Source organism: Zootoca vivipara, chromosome 13 (genome assembly GCF_963506605.1).
Source record: "Zootoca vivipara chromosome 13, rZooViv1.1, whole genome shotgun sequence".
NCBI classification, from domain to species: Eukaryota; Metazoa; Chordata; class Lepidosauria; order Squamata; family Lacertidae; genus Zootoca; species Zootoca vivipara.
The window spans coordinates 38,291,551-38,311,310 of record NC_083288.1 but is presented as its reverse complement, the minus strand read 5'-3'; the positions used below and the strand labels follow the sequence as shown (position 1 = coordinate 38,311,310).

Below are 19,760 nucleotides of genomic sequence, written 5' to 3'. Positions count from 1 at the left end.
CTGGCCTCAAGGTAAATTAAAAGCTGACAATAATGTTACACACACACCCTATCTCCAAGTGGTGAGAGACTCCAGGGGTTGTTAAGCGCTGTGTTACTTTTTGAACAATGAGGCACAGCAGAGACTGTGGTGTCTTTATGGTGCATGGTTTATTTACACATCTATGCATCTAAGTCTAGATGGGGTGGCTCAAAGCATCACTTTCCAAGGGGTTTTTGTTCTTATGGCTGCAGCCTTGCAGCCCAGCGGCAAAAAGTCATGTCCCTCTGACCCCCAACTTCTGTCAGCTTGCATCACGATGCTCCTCCTAAGCTTTCATTGCCTCTGCAAGGCCCCACTCCTTTGGTGTGCGAATAACTCATTCTCCCCTGGAAATTAGGCTGGCTCTAGAACCTTTCAACACCTAGTGATTTCCTAGGATTAAGGAGACCCTAATGCAGTTTAGGAAGTTTGTGCAGCAAAAATTAGGTTCCAGACATGCTAATTAAATGATTAGAAGCGGCGAGTACAGAGGTCAAATACACACACGGATCTGCCTTAAACACACAAGTCTGGCTTTTTCCTGGTGCGAACACACAAGCTCTAATTAAATTCTGATGTTTGCTGAACCCAGGCATTTCACACCCTGTATCAATAAGGAGAGATCTGCTGGATCAGGCCAGCAGCCCATCTAGCGCAGCATCCTGTTCTCACAGTGGCCAACCAGAAAAAGAATTGGATTCGAACCCAAGAGCACTCTCCCTTTCTGCAGTTTCCGCCAAGTGGTATTCGGAAGCATTGCCGCTTCCCATTGTGGATGAGAGCCGAGCCATCAACCTGCCATCAACGAGGCTTCTTGAGAACATCTCACAACGGCAGGGTGTTGGGTGGCGATGACAGAAAAGGCTTTTTTGCGTCACTTCAAAAAGCAGTAACAACACCCACTGAGAATGACAGGATAAAAACCCAGCAGCCCATCACTTAGTTATTTTAAATTCTTTTTTTATTTTCTATACAAACTTAAAATGCTGCCTACTGTAATAAAATGTAAAACAAGCCGCAGGTCAACCATTTTTTTTTAATCAGCATATTAGCATAAACTGCCAAGAGCACAAAAACCATTACAAAATGTCCGCCGTTTGCTTCGTTGCCACATTCACTCTTGCGCATGTCAGACGTACAGTTGCGGTTTCTGAAAGCCTGCTTTCATCCTGCATCAGCAGCAGGTTGGTCTAGTTGAGCTCTGAAGGTCCTTAAGGGCTGATGACTTGTAGGAAACCAGAGGGCCCCAACCCTTTATGCCGAAATGGCATATTTTGCATGGGAGATGTATGAAGCGAGTCAGGTTGGAAAGCTTTAAAAAAAATGGGTATTTGATGAAGCAAAACCTCTGTGGGTTTTCTAATTACTTATTATTATTATTTTTTAAAACAACTTTCCATTTTTGCCTCCTTCTCCAGCACACCGAGATGTTAACTCCTTGGTCCCAGAATTCTCATTCCTGATGTCCTTTAATCATAGCCTATGTTCACACCAACCAGCAGGGTATTAAAAAAAAACCATTTCCCACACACTCCCTCCCAAGCACTAACACCCCAAGAGTGAAATTTTCCATCTCACACCCCCCAGTGACCTTTGAGCTTTCTTGGATTCAGGAAGGAGTGGGCAGGGAAGGTTTTGGGCGCCTTAAGTGAAACCAGCCATGGAACACTCTAGGTACCCCGACCGCTGTGCTGGAAAAAGCTCTCTAGGTCCTGCAGGGTGACGCGTGGCTGTATCCTCCAGGTGGGTTCGCCGTCATCCCAGAAAGGGGCAGAGCTGCTTGGGCTCTGTGTCTCCATCTGGGTATCTTCGGGGGAATCGCAGCTCCCTTGCTCCAGAAACCAGTCGTTTGAGCGCTGGATCCAAAGGGGCACCGTTTCTGACGGCCTAGATAGGAGATCTGGCTCCCTACGGCTCCTGGAAGGCTCGATCCACAGCGTCCCGCCTTGCCTCCAGACAGACGGCAGCCCCCTTCTCTCTGAGGGCAGGGACCCACGGAAGACCCGGTCGCAGAGGATGGCCGAGATCACGATGAAAAGGCCGGCAACGAAGGCGATGCCGGTCATGATCAGCAGGCAACTGCCGCACTCGCTGAGCGGGGAGGCCACAGAGGAAGGAGGCATCTGGGCTCCCGTCGAGGGGGCCGGCGTTGACAGCGTAGCAGGGGGTGGACCACTGCGATGGAGCCACATCAAAGCCGCATCCAGAATCAGAACGGGCGTGTCAGAACTGTGGAGAAAGCGAGAGGAGGCAAATCACCAATTTGTATCAGGGCGGTCGTATTGGGCTTTATTTTTGATGGAATCGAGGGATGTGGGTGGAGTGGTATTAAAAAATAAAAATAAAACCTCAGCCCTTTTTTAAAAAAAAAAGAAAAGAAAAATACAATGGTACCTCAGATTACAGACACTTAAAAAGGTTACAGACTCCACTAACTCAGAAATAGTACCTCGGGTTAAGAACTTTGCTTCAGGATGAGAATAGAAATCGCACGGTGGTGGCACAGCTCAACCCATTTGTGAAGTCCCGCTCAGTCCTAGTCCAATTTTCTGAGACCCTCCCAGGATGGCTCAGTCGGTACAGCACGAGACTTTTCATCTCAGAGTAGTAGGTTCGAGGCCCACGTTGGGCAAAAGATTACAGAGGCATTTGGGCTAGATGCCCCCGGTGGCCCCTTCCACCTCTACAATCCTAGGATTCTCACCCCGCTTAACTTTGCAGCCATAAAGATAATGGTGATAACTTTTATTTTGTACCCTGCCCATCTGACTGGGCAGAGTAGATGCTCTGCCACTCTCCCACAGCAGGGCTGGGGAGCTTGTGGTCTTCCCATCAGCCCCAGCCAGCATGCCCAATGGTTAGGGGTGATGGGAGCAGAGGTGCAGCAAGGCATGGAGGGGCCCAGATTTCCCACCTCTACATGGGCCTCTTCCTCTGCGTGTTTCCCACATCAGGAAATGAAGAGGGAAACTGTCTCCCACCTACTAATGGCTGGGTCCGGTAGAGGAGTGGGGAAGTGGAGAGGAAAGGGAAGACCAAAAATATATAAAACCTCACCTGATAAGCGCCAGATTCCTTGGTTTGCGGACACCCAAGTGTGCAGTTCTGCCTTAGAGGAACTTCCCAGACAAAGCAAAGGTTGCCTCCACTTTGACAACAGTGGAAGAAAAGGATGTGGTCGAGGCGTCCTGATTGCATCATTTCCTGAGCACGCCCTGCGAGGCTGGGAGCCCACAGAAGGGCACTTCCTGCTTACAATCTCACTGGGGCAGGTGCACACCCCAAACCGCCCCTTGAAACCAACCTGCTGCCCCAGCAGAACTGGAAGTGGGATCCAGATGTGCAAGAGAGTTGCCAGGAAGAGTGCTTTTACATTCAAAGGGTAGAATAATAATAATAATAATAATAATAATAATAATAATAATAATAATAGGAAGAGAAATTAAAAAATTCACAGGAGAAAAATACACAGCATAAATTTAATTCAGCTACCATGGAGCACAATTAAATTAGGAGGAGAAAAAATTATTACAGCCAAGACAGTTCAAGTTTCCAGGTTGTTGGTTGTGGTTTTTTTTTTTTCATTTTCTTTTTCAGGGACAAAGGAAAAATGCACACACGCACACACGCATTCAGGATTTGAGTTTCTAAAAACCGACGGGGTCATAAATTAATGAATGAAACTGAAAAAATTAATAATAATAAAAACATCCAACGGCCCCCCCTCTCCTGCAAAAAAAGTCAGGAAAGCAAAATACAAATTAATCAACAACAGAAGTATGAAAGTTCAACACCCCCCCACACCCCGGCTAAAAATAACAAACACACAAACCAAACACACACTAGGAGAAAAGAGGTAGATTTTCGAACGGGTGTGGAAATAAGGAAGGAATAAATGTCCTTGAGGAGTGCTAAGAAGAACTAGGGTGGTTTCCTGGCTGCAGAGTGGGGTGGTGGGAGAAGGAAACTTTCAGAGATTCTGCTGACAGGATGAAGGCCTAACAAAACTATACAGTAAACCCCAGCAGTGATTTTTATTTTTTATTTAAAGGCCACGTTGGGCGATGACAAAATGGAGCCAAGTGGTACCTCAGGTGTTTTTCTTTCTGGGGGTTGGTGGTAGGACAACTGGAGCAAGCAGACAAGGAAAGGCTTGGGCCCCCCTCTGCCACACACACTTCAAATCCCCGCCCCAGGCTTTCACTGTAATTTTTACTTACTTAAAAAACCTATTGGTGTTCCATCACTGATCATATTTACTCAGGCCCAGAGTCCCCTTTTCTGATTGTAAGAAGTGGCAGAATATTCAGTGTGAACAATATGGTTGATAAAGGCTGTATGGATACCAGCTAGGAAATTGGGTTCCCCCCCCCCTCCAAAGCTGTGGTTCTTTTGGGACAGTGCATTTAGGGGAACTAATACAACATGCCGCTTATTTACGGGACGGTTGCCTTGCAGACAGGAGGGAAGACGCAGCCAGTAAGAAGACCCTTCACTGATCCTAAAGAGAATTTTTTTTGGGGGGGAGGTGGGGGGGACAGCAGGGTTTGGTGCAGAATGGGCGGAACATACTGGGAAAAGCAAACACCCCTTCGCTCCAATAGCTGCAAACCCTCTAGAGCAAGACAAAACCCTAATAACGCAGGAACAGGGAGGGAAGGGTTACTCAGCCAGGAGATGGACAAATACAGGCGTGTCGGGGAACAGTGCAGTTTGGGGGTGAGTTTGCGGACAGGGAGAGTTGCACAAGGAGAATACCTACAACCTAAAGGGTTTTCCAGTGCAGAACAATAAAGGTGGAGGGGGGAAAAAGACATCAATTGATGCAAAAAACAATCCCTTCCCAACCCTCCCACCCACCCCCAAATAATAATAATAATAAAAAAGACACAGACGTTTCCCCCCCAATCCCAAATGTTTGTCCATGAGTCAAAATATTCAAGAGTGCAGGATTAAGAAGAGTGGTTGTTTATTCTTCTTCTTCTTCTTTCTCTCTCTCCATCACCCGATGAAAAGGCTCTCTCATTCTGCCCTTCTCCTTTGCTTTCCCTTTTTCTTCTTCTTCTCCTTCCTTCTCTTTCTCCCCACCCTGTCCACTGGGCGCCTTCATCTCTCCTCCTTTTTGGATACTTTGGAGGAATGCCACGCCGTGGAGCTGCCAAGTGGAAACAAGAAGAGTTTAAAGATCCTCATTTCTAGGCCAAAAACCCACTCCTAAGGTATAGTGGATGGGGGGATTCCAGCTAGGCCATGGGTGGGGGGGAGCCCCGCACACTCACCGGATGAAGGTTTTGAAGGCAGCCGACTGGGGGTTGATGCAGAGGGGGACGCGTTTCCCCCGCTGCTGGTCCAAGATAAACCTGTGCACCAGCTCTGGAAAGGGAGAAAGGGGTCCCTGTCATTCCAGTCTTCCCATTTATTCACCTCTCTTTTCCATGCCCAGTTCACCCCCAGCCTCACCGTTGCTCTCCCATCCCAGCTCTATTCTTCCCCCGAGTTCAAGCAGCTCTTCATATCTGTAAATGTGCTTTAAAACTTGTTCCTTCCCACCCAGGGCTCCTTTCTTTCCTGCCCCAAGGCCTGCCGGACAATCACACTTGGACACAAAACTTACTGCCATCATTGATTTGATGAAGTGAAGGGCCGCAAGGCCAACCAAAGCTGTTGACCTTTACTTAAGATTGAAGTTGTTGAGATTTGGGGGGGGATTTTACCCCAGGAAATAAACTGCCACAGGGGCCAGATTAAAGTGACCAGCAGGCTGCATTGGGCCCCCGAAACGGACTTTGGGTTTAGGCTGCATGCTGGGGCCAATCTAAGCAAACCCATTTTGCCAGCTCTCAACTTAGCCTTGCAGGCCGGGGGCCTGTTTCCGAGCTCAGTTCAGAGTGCTGGTGTTTGGCCTTTTATTTTGTTGCATTCATACCCCACCTGTCACGGCGCAGGCAGGCAAGGATGCCCCTGTGGTGCACAGGTGTTTTTATGACCTTGTTGCTGTTTCAACCTTGTCGCTGTGTGTTTCCCCCCTACGTTCCTGCACACAGACACACATAGGAAACCACAGGTTGAGCAAGCCTGCAGGGCGGGTGACAGCCTGGAGCCCTCCAAAGGTTTCAGGCTGCAGCTCCCATCGATGAGCCTGGCGCCACTGGCCAACACGGCGGGACACTGCCAAAGAGCAGCGGGGGTTCAGGCGGGCCCCTCACTGCCCCGTTGCTCATCGCCGAGGCCCCCCACTGCTGTTACAGCGGTGGGCAGGCAGGGTTAGCATGTCGGCATAGGAGTGAAACTCAACTTCCGCCCGGGGGAGCCACCTGTCATCTTCATTTACCCAGAATGCAATGCTCTTCTGCCGATGCAGATTCTGATCCCGGTCAGTGAACGGAGAGAAAAGGGACTAAGGGGACTGTGAAAAGCACCCCATTATACCCTGTGGAGTGATGGGCCATGTGGCTGATCCAACTATGGGGCTGTGGGGGGGGGTCAGGGCACGGTGCTGAGGGCCCCCTGCAGTCTGGCGCTGGCCCTGCCCCTCATTTATAACCACTTGGAGGTGCAGGCTGGGGCTGCTGGGAGATAGAGGGCGCCAGAGTAAGGAAGGCTGGCCTAATCCTGCCTGCTCCTAGATCCGGCAGACGCTCCTTCTCCTGACCTCCAGAGCCCCCTTCCGTCTTCTCTCCCTCAGTTATTAAACCCCGCTGTAGCCCTTGGCCACAATCGTGGCTCCTCCACCTCCTTATCCCCCTTCCAGGGCCTGAGGGTCTCCTTACAAGTAATGTAGGAATCTCTTATCCTTTGCTCGCTCTGGCTCAGCACTGCCCACACTCACTGGCAGCAGCTCTCCAGGGTTTCAGGCAAGGAGACTCTCCCAGCCCTGCCTTGGGGGGTTGAACCTGGCAACTTCTGTACACGGAACATGTGCTCTAACCACTGAGCTACGACCCTTTGCTGCCCTTCGCATGCTTAGAACGGCCTCCTGGGTCAGCGGCACGATGCCCCTCCCTTCCTCCTTCTCAAAAACGGCATTTTCCACGACCCGTTTGGCGGCACATGAGCTCCCAGACCCCTCCTGTGACTCAGACGGTAACTCAGCCCCACACAAGTTTCCCCATTTCCTTCCACTTTCCCTGCTATTAATTTCAAACCGTTAACATGCAGCTTTTCATTTCTTAAAAACAAAACAAAAAAGCATTGCAACAATTAAAAGACACATTGCGAGTTTCAGAATCTAACGTGGCGATAGGCTGCAAATGTATGGTTGCAATTCTCCTGCTTTTAAACCGTTGCTATGCTTTCTTTACAAATACAAGATGTTTTAAAAGATACAGGCATGCTGCCTTTCTGAAGAACAACAACAACAAAATCCTCCCGAGCAGCTTTTCCCACATAGACGTATCGGCTGGGTGATGTTACAGAGGGTGGGTCCCTGTCAGATGCTAGATTTTCTCCTCCTTGAAGAAAGGACCTGCCCTGCTGTTGGGCCTCTGTATATATAATTTAACAAACCGCCTTGTTCATGTTTACATGCAGGTAAGTCCCGCTGTCTCCAACTGGGCACACCCCTTGCAAGCGAGCCTAACAGTGCAACCTTTCTAGATTATCCAGGAGTCCAAGTGGGGCGCAGGTGGGGGTGGGGCAAACCTTTGGCCCTCCAGATTTTCAAGACCCACAACCTTTGGGGGGGCACCACGTTTCAAGATTTTCAAGACCCACAACCTTTGGGGGGGGCACCACAGGGACCCAGGTGGCGCTGTGGTTAAACCACTGAGCCTAGGGCTTGCTGATCAGAAGGTCAGCGGTTCGAATCCCTGTGACGGGGTGAGCTCCCGTTGCTTGGTCCCAGCTCCTGCCAACCTAGCAGTTCGAAAGCACGTCAAAATGCAAGTACTGTAGATAAATAGGAACCGCTATAGCGGGAAGGTAAACAGCGTTTCCGTGTGCTGCTCTGGTTTGCCAGAAGCGGCTTTGTCATGCTGGCCACATGACCTGGAAGCTATACGCCGGCTCCCTCGGCCAATAATGCGAGATGAGCGCCGCAATTCCAGAGTCGTCCACGACTGAACCTAATGGTCAGGGGTCCCTTTACCTTTACCTTTACCACGTTTCCTACCCTTGTCTCAGTTTCCAGGCAGTTTTCCTCTGCTCATTTTTTTTCCTGCTGCTGCTGTTTCAAAACGTATTAATTACAACTTAATTGCATACGCTATCAGCATCAGTTGCCTCGGGGATCCTGGTGTGGCAAGCCAAGATAGAAATTAAAATAGCCAAGGAGGAAGGAATAAAGCCAAGGGTGGAACCGACCGTGTGCTCAGAGTTCTTGGCAAGGAGGGAGCCCTGGGGAGGAGGACACTCTACCTTTGACCTGCCAGACGGAGGTGAGGCTCTTCTCGTAGGATCCATCAAACTTCGGGTCGGCCCGGGGTTCAAAGTCACTGGTGTAGACGCGGCCCGAGGACACGGAAAAGCAGCAGGTGCACATGCAGGTGTGGTAGCGGAGCCGGCCCTCGTCCAGGTAAGGGTGGGAGAGGGCATCCTTGGCAGAGATCCGCTTGGCCTGCAGGCAGGAGAAGGAGAGTCAGACGAACATTGAATGTTTTTCGCCGCAATTTGAACAGCGGAAGCTGAATATTCAAATGAGAACGAAGCACCTTGCACTTGGAATTTCACACCTGAAAAGCAAAACGTGGCTCACCACAATTCACTTTAAGCTCTGCGTTTGGTCTGCAATGAAACATTTCTGTTCCAAAATTATATTAACTTCCGCTTTAAGGCAGGGCTTCTGTTGAGGGCAGTTCTTTGGGCGATCTGCTCTCGAATGGAATTCAGGTGGTTTGGATTATCAAAATTAGACAATCTAGCACTTCAAGGAACCTGCAGTGGGTACCAAAAAACCAGCAGGTTCTGAGGCTCAAGTCTGGCTGGCTGAGAAAGCAAAGGCTGTGTCCCCCACCCCCGAGGGCCACAGACTGTGGAATGGAAGAACATACAGTCGTATCTTGGATCCCAGACGCCTAGCGAGTCAAACGTTTTGGCTCCTGATCACCACAAACCCGGAAGTGAGTGTTCCAGTTTGTGGATGTTCTTTGGAACCCGAACATCCGACATGGCTTCCGCAGCTTCCGATTGGCTGCAGGAGCTTCCTGCAGCCAATTGGAAGCCATGCCTTGGTTTCCTAAAATTTTGGAAGTTGAACGGACTTCCGGAATGGATTCCGTTCGACTTCCGAGGTACCACTTTACACACTTTGTGCTTGCAGGTGGTGGAAGTGAGGAAGCATCACCGGAACGGCTTCTTTCCCATGCAGTGGGCAGGGGAGAGAGCAGCAGCCTACCGTTTCATCGTTTATTTTTATTTCATTACTTTTACACCCCACCTTTCTTCCCGAGAGCTAAAAAACGCAGACATGGTTTTCCCCCCTTTCTGTTTCACCCTCACAACATTCCTGTGAGGTAGGCCAACCCAAGAGGCCGTCACGAGGTCAGGACCTTCCCTGACACCAACTCACCGGGTCAAAGACCAGCATCCGGCAGAGCAGATGGACGGCTTCGTGGGTGGCTTCTCCAGAGAGCATGTAAAGGACAGACAGCGACGGCTGGAAAGAGACAGAGAGGGTTGAGTCTGCGAGGGGGGGGCACATGCCTGGTGCCATTCTCTTCCTCTTTCCTTCCCTCCACGTCCTCACAGTTCCCCCCCCCCTCCCAACAGACAGTCCCAGCTGTACTCACTGGCTTGTGGTTGCCACGCAGAATGTGGGCCCGAGCCCCCTCACAGGCTGAATGGAGGGCGGCCACAGGAGGAGTCCCCAGGAGGTCTGTGATCAGGTCCAGCTGCCGACCGCAAGAACAGTGCAAAGGAGCCGCGAGGCCGGAAGGGAGAAGGAGGGAGCAGCGAGAGGGAGCAGGAGGACAGGAAAGAAAGAAATTTACTGCTCCTGCGTTATGATCAGCTACAGAGCCCCTCCCCCTTGAATGCCCACAGGTACAATCCATTACGTTGCCAGCCAAAGGCGGGGCCTTCTCAGTGGTGGCCCTGAAGTTGCAGAACTCCCTCCCTAATGGCACTTCCAGGTACAGGCCTTCAAAAGCGGCTGGAAATCCAGCCTGCCTTTCCTTTTTTTTACCTGGGATTTTTTGCCCTCATGGAAGGGGGCCAGCTTTCGTTCTTTTTTTCCATAATAATGTTTATTCATTTTATAAGAAAACAACAGCATACAAATAGCATTTTTAATGAATGATGAATTCACTTGATATTACACACATATTAACACAAAAATTAAGCTAAACGAAAAAAGAAACACAAAAAACAAAAATGCATAAAATATTTCTTATATGTACCTTAATTTCATTCACTTCTTCAAATGACTTCCATCATTCCTTTCGTTCTGATTTTCATTATAATACATCTTTAGCAGTTTATTCCTCATCTTTAGTAATCAAAGCTTTATTTAATCATTCCTTACTTTTTTTAATTATTCCTTACTTTATTAACCAATTTCTAAATTCTATACTATCTAACACTACATCAACTCCTATTTTGACGCATACAACCTATATATCTTCACAAAGGAAATAACATTTTAATCAAAATGATTCCAGATTTTTACTTTGCCTGATTTTTAATGTGTGAGTTTGTTTTCTAAACCTATTCAAAAGTATCTCAATCAGACCTCCTTTAGTTGCACGCCATCTTATGAGGACCCTATAAAACAATATGTTTTATGGCACAGCATCTTGCTTAGTGTGCTGAAGGTCCCAGGTTTAATCTCTAGGCTGAGGTGGGAACGCCCCTTGTCCGCAACCCTGGAGATGTTGCTGCCAGACTGTGAAGGCAATACTGAGCGAGATGGACGAGTGGTGAGACCAATAGCAGCCAATGTGGCAGGACTCTGGCTGATGCATCCATCCGGCCCCAACCTCACTGCCCTGCCTCACCCCGGTGCCTTCCAGGCACCTGGTGTCAATTTGGGAGTGATCAACATCCTTAGAAGCCTAATATGCAATGTCATTTTGATGTCACCCATCATTAAGGAAAATGAGAATTTGTCTTTTTAGCATTGTAGGTGGATGGATGGATTGCTGTTTGGTGCCCACTGGTGGCTGTTTTGTAGAATTACAAGCACCGGTGATATGGGACTCAGCTACAATGGCAAAGAAAAAGCACTTTATATGCATTGTTTATGCATTCTAAGACTGTGCCACCAGATGGTGCTGTGGAGTCCCATTTTTTGCCAACCCGATTTCTCATACGAAGTTTACAACACATTTAACTGAAACGCTTCTAGATCCAGCCAGGCTCTTTGCCACCAACAGCTTCCCACCCTTTCTCCAATACAGTACAGTGGTACCTCTACTTACGAATGTTTCTACTTACGAATGTTTCTACTTACAAATGGAGCTCCGTCCGCCATCTTGGATGCGGTTTAGATAGGATTTTTTCTACTTACGAATTTTTAGATAGGGTTGCTTCTACTTACGAATTTTTTCTCCCAATGCATTCCTATGGGATTCGACTTACAAATTTTTTCGACTTACGAATGTGCATTCAGAACGCATTAAATTCGCAAGTAGAGGTACCACTGTATTGGCTTTCTATACATTACCTGCTGAATTGGGCTCTGGGCCTGGAAGAGGATACGCCTGCCCAAAAGTTCCGCGAAGATGCAGCCCACCGACCAAATATCAATTGGGCGTCCGTAGTGCCTGGTGCCCATCAGGATCTCAGGGGCCCGGTAATATTGAGTTACCACTTCTTGAGTCATGTGCTGGGACTCATCTGGCTCCTCTACCCGGGCCAAGCCAAAATCGCAGATCTGAAGGGAAGACAAGGAGCGTGTCAAGCGGTAGAAGGAGGACAAAGATCATAGACATCTGGCCCAAAATCCTCTCCAACTTCAGCCTGGTGTGCAGCGCCCCCTGGTGGAATGAACCGACTTCCTTCAAAGCCACAAGTGACCCCGATTCCATTAGAGGTGCTGGGGCTCAAGCCTTCCAGAAAGTCACGCCCTTTGACCCGGAAGGATTTTCTTATGGATCCCAGCTGCGTATTGGTGGGCTGCGGTGATTCATTGCATAGTAAGAAACAAAAAAGGCTTTTTCTGAGCGTGACACTACGTTCCTTTCCTTCACTGTCGTCTCATGTATTCCACGTCAAGTCCTGACACTATAAAATGGTTTCACTTCAAAATGAGAAGAAGAAAAAAGCCTCCTGGTTCACCTCCGTTATCAGGGGAAAGCTGCCCTCTGCCAAAATGAGGGTGGACATCTACAGCATTGCTTAATTTGAACATTTAGCTGTGCAGATTTATTCATTCTTTACAAAGGCCAAAATTGCCTTTTAATCCTTACCTCCTTTGTCCCCGTTACAAGATGCAGGTCTGTTTTAGTTCCATTGCAGGGGAACTGAGCTGGAGGCGAGCAACTCATTTGGAGGCAACCAATGGATCTACTACAGAGGCTAGACTTGAGCCAAAGTCTTCCAGTGGGGGGGGGGGCATGTATGTGAGGACCCCATGGCCCTACAAATGCTGTTGGGACTCCAGCATGCCGAGTGACTTGCAACCCAGCAACTACTTTTCCTTGGGGGGGGGGCGGTGGCAACAGGATCCCCACCCCTGTTTTAGAGGACTGTTCTAAAGGGCAGGACTAGAATTAATTGGTAGAAATTGCAAGGAAGCAGATTTCGATGAACCATTAGGAGATACTTCCAAGCTGCTCATCATAAGAACCACTGAAGGATTTGTTGCCCAAGTCTGCTTAGAATCATAGAACGGTAGGGCTGCAAGGGGCCACGAGGGTCATCTAGTCCAACCCCCTGCAATGCAGGAATATTTCACCCCATGTGGGGCTCAAACCCCCAACCGTGGGATAAAGAGTCTCATACTCTACCGACTGAGCTATCCAGCCTCATCCAGCTTGTTTTCCTTTCCCTCCACATCCCATTTTTCCTTTCGTTACATGTCTCCTTAGACTGCAAGCCTGAGAGCAAGAGCTATGTTATTTCTATGGACCTACAAGTCACCGTGGGAGCTTTTTGCAGTTAGGGGGGGGGCATTAATGCTTCAAATAAAGAAAGGGTCACTTGGCACAGAGTTTTCCTTCTTCACAAATGGTCACAATCTGAACAGACGTTTTCAGTGAGCAACAACCATGAGATGTCCTATTTAGTAGGGTTGCCATACATCCGGAATTTCCTGGACACAGCCAGGATTCGGACGTTGGGAGGAGGAAATCCAGGAGGAAATCCCTGAAATGTCCAGGAAAATCCGGACGCATGGCAACCCATATCGGAATTGGCCATTTTTTGAAAAAATAGCTCTAAAACCTGAACACTTTTTTTTGCTCAACAAGCTCAACAACTTTGGCCAAAAAACAAAACAAAACAAAAAACAAATTTGCCTAAAAAAAGCTCAACAACTTTTCTGTCCGGATTTCCACTTTCTGAAATATGGCAAACCTATGATTAGCAATCACAGTACAGTATTAATTAGTGGGATAACCCGGATAAGAGACAATTGCACCCAAGGGCTCCCCCTAGTGGCTACAAGGCTGAATTACCTTGAGGACACAGTTGCTGTTGACCAGCAAATTCCCAGGTTTGATGTCCCGATGGAGAACACCGGCAGAGTGCAAATATTTCAGCCCTGGCGGAGAGAGAGAAAAGAATTTGCAGTGTCACAAAACTTCCCTGCAACAAACGGGCTGACTGAAGCAAAAAGGAAAAGGGCTGAGATGTTTGATTAGAGTGGCTCCAATATATATATATATATATATATATATATATATATATATATATAATGTGCAACTACTTATAAAAACTAGAGGGCTAACACTATCTTAAAAGAGGCATTTTTTCCCACCACCATCTTTTCTTAAAGTGTTGGTGCTGACCTTTAAAGCCCTAAACAGCCTCGGCCCAGTATACCTTAAGGAGCGTCTCCACCCCCATCGTTCTGCCGGGACACTGAGGTCCAGCGCCAAGTGCCTTCTGGCAGTTCCCTCACTGAGAGAAGCAAAGCTACAGGAACCAGGCAGAGGGCCTTCTCAGTAGTGGAACACCCTCCCATCAGATGTCAAAGAGATAAATAACTACCTGACATTTTGAAGACATATGAAAGCAGCCCTGTTCAGGGAATTTTTAAATGTGTGACATTTTAATGTATTTTGAATTTTTGTTGGAAGCCACCCAGAGTGGCTGGGGAAACCCAGGGAGATGGGCAGGATACAAATATTATTATTATTATTATTATTATTATTATTATTATTATTATTATTTTCTCTTAAAGGTAAAGGGACCCCTGACCATTAGCTCCAGTCATGACCGACTCTGGGGTTGCAGCGCACATCTCGCGTTATTGGCCAAGGGAGCCGGCGTACAGCTTCCAGGTCATGTGGCCAGCATGACAAAGCTGCTTCTGGCAAACCAGAGCAGCACACGGAAACACTGTTTGCCTTCCCGCTGTAGTAGTACCTATTTATCTACTTGCACTTTGATGTGCTTTCGAACTGCTGGGTTGGCAGGAGCTGGGACCGAGCAACGGGAGCTCACCCCGTTGCGGGGATTCGAACTGCCGACCTTCTGATCGGAAAACCCTAGGCTCTGTAGTTTAACCCACAGCGCCACCCGCGTCCCATCTATTGTATATTCTCTTACAAAGCAGGTGATGCCTCTTCTAAAATGACATCCTTGCGTGATCTAAAAACAAAAGAAAGTATGCTTCTGGCTTCAGAACTATCATTTTACCCATATGCCAGCATTATTGATAAATCAATTAACAACAACTCATACGATTAATGGACTAAAAACTGTGGTTTTTCAGTTCTGCAAAGAACAAAAACCTCAGAGAAGGAAGGAAGTGATTGAAAGGCGGTAAAAAAATACATGAAGCGTGATAGAATGAGGTTGAGAAAGAATTGAGAAAGCGCAGGTGAGGGACAGAAGAAAATAGCAATCAAAGTCAAAAGGGAAGAGAAGCATGAAGGAGAGGAGAATAATTTAAGAGGATGGAAGGAAGAGGGATTCTAGGGATGGAACTTCAGAGCTGGGTTGGACATCAACCCTCCTACAATAAAAGGTTGTGGCATCTCCACATCCTACAGAGATCCTCTGATGGGCACTTCAAGTGGCTTCTCATATCCCTGAGGTTCAGTTGCCCTGACTATGGACCAAGCCTTTGATGTGGCAGGCACTGGGCTGGGGAATTCCTTGCCACTAGAGGTTCAGCAAGAATCACCCCTGTCTACTTGCTATGATAATGGTGTCATGAAAACAGAGTTATTCAGATGAGCCTTTGAAACATGATTCCCATCCCCTAACGAGCTTTTATTGTTGTTTTTTCTAAAAACTACTGTAATTTGGCGTGTTGCATACGGACTGCCTTGTGGCATATTGTGAATGAGCAGCTCGGTTTAGAAATGTTTAGATACTCACCCCTGAGGATCTGATACAGAAAGACCTTGATGTGGTCAGCGCTGAGAGGTTGTGGAGACACAATGACTTTGTGAAGGTCACTTTGCATCAACTCAGTGATGACGTAACTGGTGGACATCGTCAAGGAGGATGCGGGAGATGGGACCAGAGAACGACCAGGTATCTGAGCGCCCAGCCCCTTCCCATCGTAAGCAAAAAAGAAAAATTGGTTCTCCGCCATTTAGTTGAACCAACTGCTTCCAGCAAAATTAGGAGGCAGAAAGCACAGAACACACAAAGGCAAGGGCAAGGCAAAATCAAGGTAAGTGTAAAAAATAACAATTATACAGGTGGACCACAGTGCAGATCAAAGACAGGTAAAAGGAAAGTAAAACACACTGCAAAATGAAAGAATGTCATCAAGACAATTGAAATGATGGAAAAGGCCAATGCTGGCTGTAAAGGAGACACCAAGAATGAATTTTTTTTGGCGGGGGGAAACGGATTATTGAAAACAAAAGCGGAACTAATGGAGGTTATAATTGGGGAGGACAGACAAATAGTGTTAACAGCAGAAGGAAGTAAAATAAGAAGAAACAGGCAGGGGAATGAATGATGGTATTCTTGAAAGCAAATAGGTTTCAGAAAAAGGGAGACACTGAGGAGTGAAGGAAAACGAAGACAATAAAAAGAAAAGAACTGAAATGGAGCCAAGAAGAAGCCATGAATCAATTGCATGGGGGGGGGGGACTGAGAAATGCTTGACAAACTGTAAATTAAGGAAGCTAAACACAGATAGGAAACAAAAATTAATTTGGAAAAAAAGCATGGCAGAAAAATTATGGGGGGGGGAACCCCAAACCAACACAATCCCTGAAAACTGTAAGAAAAGCAATTACAAAATAAATAAATGAACCAACACATAAAAGAGCTGGGTGGGAAGGAGACAACAAAAAGAAAATACCTATATTGGCCTCTCCAGCAAAGGATAGAGGTGGGGGGCAGAAATGATAAGCAAAGGAATGCTGGGAAGATAACTGAGCAACAGGCCCACCGGCCTGCGTGTGGGACGAAGGATACATCTCCTCAAAACAGTCGATTTGTGGAGGTTGGAGAATGTCCAACGCTGAGAGGACCTGAGAGAACAAGAGAAAGAACCTTCAACAGTTGGGTTTTTGTTTTTTTAATGTCCAGTCAGAGAAAGTTATGTGGGGTGAGCTATCTCAATGCATTACCAATGTAACTGTTACGGCTCCTCAGCCCTCTTTTATCACTCAGGGGAAAGATTATTTTGCTACTTCAGATACCCTTGTGAAAGACGGAGACACATATAGGATCCAGTCACAACAAAGTGGTCAGGTTTCTAAACACTCTGAACGACTGTGTCCTGGAACAGCTAGTCCAGGAAGCAGCAGGGGAGCAGAGACCGTGGACTTGCAGTCAAACCTTGGTTGTCGAATGTAATCCGTTCCGGAAGCCCGTTCAGCTTCCAAAGCGTTCGATAACCAAGGCGCGGCTTCCGATGGGTTGCAAAAGCTTCCTGCGCTCAAGTGGAAGCCACGTCGGACATTCGGCTTCTGAAAAATGTTCGAAAATCAGAACATTTACTTCCGGGTTTTCGGCCTTCAGGAGACGAAACGTTCCAAAACGGAGCCGTTTGGGAACCAAGGTTTGACTGTAATCGTAAGTGGCAGATGTAAATTCTATACAGCTGACTGGGGACAAGTGACCATCGCGTTATCAAAACCAACATTTATGGGAAGGGAGACAAGTGCCAAGGAAATCCCAAACTAGTCACATTTAGCTTCCAAAGAGGAAATCTCCCCAAAACGAAGGGACTGGTACAAAGGCAGTTGAACACTAAGAGGGCCAAACCTCTCCAGAATGTGGGAACCACTTTTTGGGAAGCTTTTAATGTTTGGTGTTTCATTATTATTTTATATCTGTCGGAAGCCGCCCAGAGCGGCTGGGGCAACTCACGTCAGATGGATGCGGTAGAAATAATAAAATTACGATGATGATGAAAGCTCAGCTTGAATGTGTACCACAAACCAGGGAAGGTACCGTCAAGGTCCTAAGAACATAAGACCAAGTCAATGGCCCACCTTGGCCAGCCACTGTCCATGCCATGCACAATTTTATAATCTTCTATCATGTCACTTCTCAACCGTCTTTTGTCTGAAGTCCCAATGCTGCAACCTTGGTTCAGAAAAAGGGTGAGCGAGGGTGGGGACACGACAGACGTGTATAAAAGCAATGCACAGCGCAGAAAAAGTATACACAGTGATGCCACATCAGGGCTACAGGCAGAAATCTGCATGGCGGCTGGCACTGACGGGACCACTCGCTCCCCTACCCCCTAACAGATAGGCCCATGGAGAGATGCGCTGACCTACGGTAGCAGAGCAGCCAAGCAGAGGACACTTTGCCGAGCCCACCAAACTCCCCTTGCACCCTCTGCACACTCACGTTGTCGTGCTTGAAGTAACAGAGCATTCTCAGCTCCCTGAAGACCCGTTTGCAAGAGACCAAGTTCTGGAAAACGTTGGGCATCTTTTTGAGTGCAACTCGCGACCCGTCTCGGGGATCCGTCACCGACCTGCGGAAAGAAAAACGGAATGCCTTTTGACATGGCCATTCACAGCTCTCCTGGTCCTCTGGCTTCGGACTGTGGAACCAGTGGTCCTCCAGATTCGGACTCCAATTCCCAGCAGACCCCAACGGTCAGGAATGGTGGGAGTTGAAACCCAGAAGGCTCCAGTTTTCCTGATCCCTACCCTAGCCTTCCTTCCCTGCTTCAGACTTCAACCTCCTCAAAAAACTAAACAAAACCCAGTGACAGGAGCAAGCCAGCAGAAAATAACACTGAGCAACTTGGAGTTTACACGTTATTAGCAAAACCAAGATACGCACAGGAGTATCAGGCTACTGAGCACAGCAACTCACCTGTGACAGGTCTTGTCCCCATGGAGCAGAAGCTGAGACTGCGCCTGCATGCAGCCAACCTCTCCTCTGCCCTTTCATGCCTCTTCTGTCCTCCCCCCCCCCCAAGTTTTTAAATTGGTTGAAAACTTTATAACAGAAATATGCAATAGATGCTCTAGGCAAAACAAGAAATAAAAAACAAACAATTATTCATTCTTTAACTAATACTTGCTTTGTGCATCCATTTGTGATTAAATTTGACAAGACCTCCGATCTTCCCCTTGCGTTCCCAAATTAAGTTCCTTAAATATGCACTTAAACTTTACTTTTTTGTGTTATTTGACTTACTATCAATTTTATTTTATAAAATGACCCTACTCACACACCGAAGCTCAACCAAGACCTGCCAGAGGATTGATCTTTTGAGTGTTCTTTCACATATACCCTGTATATATCCCGCTCTCTGATAAATTTTTCATATGGAACGTCTCTTAACCTTGCTGATAATCTCGCCAGTTCAGCGTACTCTTATTTTGTTTTGCCATTCTAATAAAAAAAATGAAAAAAATATATTCATGCCTCTTCTGGTTCTGGGAGACCAGGGGGAAAGAGAGCTTGCTGCAGCATGAGAGGGAGACCCTCGTGTCTCTTCCCCAGACAGCCTCTCCCTGCCCGTCTTCTTACTTAGAAGAAGTCTATTAGGCTGGTATTGCTACAATCTGAGACTATACCTCCATGTCTACCTTTGCTCCCCCCACTTCATGCCTCTCCCGGTCCTAGGAGACCAGAAGGGAGGGGAGCTTGCTGCAGCAGGAGAGGGAGACCCTTGAGTCTCTTCCCCAGCCTGTCTCATCTCTGCCTCTCAGCTCCCTCCTCTCCTGCTTCAGCTTCTGGGCTTCTCTCTGCCACAGACTCTCCCAGCTCACTAAGCCCTGCTACAGCTCACTAAGCCCTGCTTCAGCTTCCAACGTCTCCTCCTCCCAGTCTTCTCCCTCTGACCACTCATGGTTGCCCCACCACCACTCCCCTGGCTCTGAGCCTTCTTCCCTTGGGGGCTCCTCCACCGGTTCCCCCACCATTCCTCCACGTCCAACCAGCCCACAACCCCCAGCGACCCCCAACTCCTCACTCACTCACCACACCACGCCAAAAGCTCCATAGCCAATGGGCCGATCGGGCTCCGGCTCCACCACCACCGCATTGCTGAGTGGCGTCTGCGGCGTTTGCGTCTGCTGCTGCTGCGGGGAGGCTAGCTGTACCCCATTATTGCAATAATACTTCTGCCCCCCACCTAGCCCGGCTGCTAAAGGGGGTTGTATTAACCCAGTGAGCGCCCCAAAAACATTGCTACAGAGCTGGGCTTGCAGGGGGTGATTCGGGTCCTGAAAAGCCATTGGACAAATTGGGGG

At 47.9% G+C, this 19,760-nt stretch overlaps 2 protein-coding genes across 2 annotated transcripts; both read right to left on the bottom strand.

Annotated features, from left to right (window-relative positions):
• Positions 1–1,691: 1,691 nt before the first annotated feature.
• C13H16orf54 (chromosome 13 C16orf54 homolog) lies at positions 1,692–2,213 on the bottom strand. The gene has a single exon (XM_060281252.1). It carries the CDS (start codon positions 2,211–2,213, stop codon positions 1,692–1,694), a length of 522 nt encoding a protein of 173 aa, XP_060137235.1.
• A 1,273-nt stretch (positions 2,214–3,486) lies between these two features.
• Positions 3,487–19,760, bottom strand: LOC118095230 (serine/threonine-protein kinase NLK2). The gene is made up of 11 exons (XM_035136298.2): positions 19,489–19,760; positions 17,896–18,025; positions 16,507–16,562; positions 15,448–15,554; positions 13,575–13,660; positions 11,621–11,830; positions 9,747–9,848; positions 9,527–9,613; positions 8,377–8,575; positions 5,301–5,394; positions 3,487–5,176 (listed from the first exon to the last, which is right to left on the bottom strand). Exons 1-11 carry the CDS (start codon positions 19,743–19,745, stop codon positions 5,128–5,130), a joined length of 1,377 nt encoding a protein of 458 aa, XP_034992189.1. The 5' UTR covers positions 19,746–19,760; the 3' UTR covers positions 3,487–5,127.

What these genes read in the sequence shown, in the direction of transcription:
- LOC118095230 (XM_035136298.2), bottom strand. Translation starts at nt 19,745, where the DNA reads ATGGCTTTTCAGGACCCGAATCACCCCCTGCAAGCCCAGCTCTGTAGC. An exon ending in ATCGACTGTTTTGAGGAGAT is followed by an intron (nt 15,555 to 16,506) that starts GTATCCTTCGTC and finishes GATGTCCACCAG; the next exon opens with TTACGTCATCACTGAGTTGA. An exon ending in CTCCGTCTGGCAGGTCAAAG is followed by an intron (nt 5,395 to 8,376) that starts GTAGAGTGTCCT and finishes CTCCCTTTCCAG; the next exon opens with AGCTGGTGCACAGGTTTATC.
- C13H16orf54 (XM_060281252.1), bottom strand. Translation starts at nt 2,213, where the DNA reads ATGTGGCTCCATCGCAGTGGTCCACCCCCTGCTACGCTGTCAACGCCG.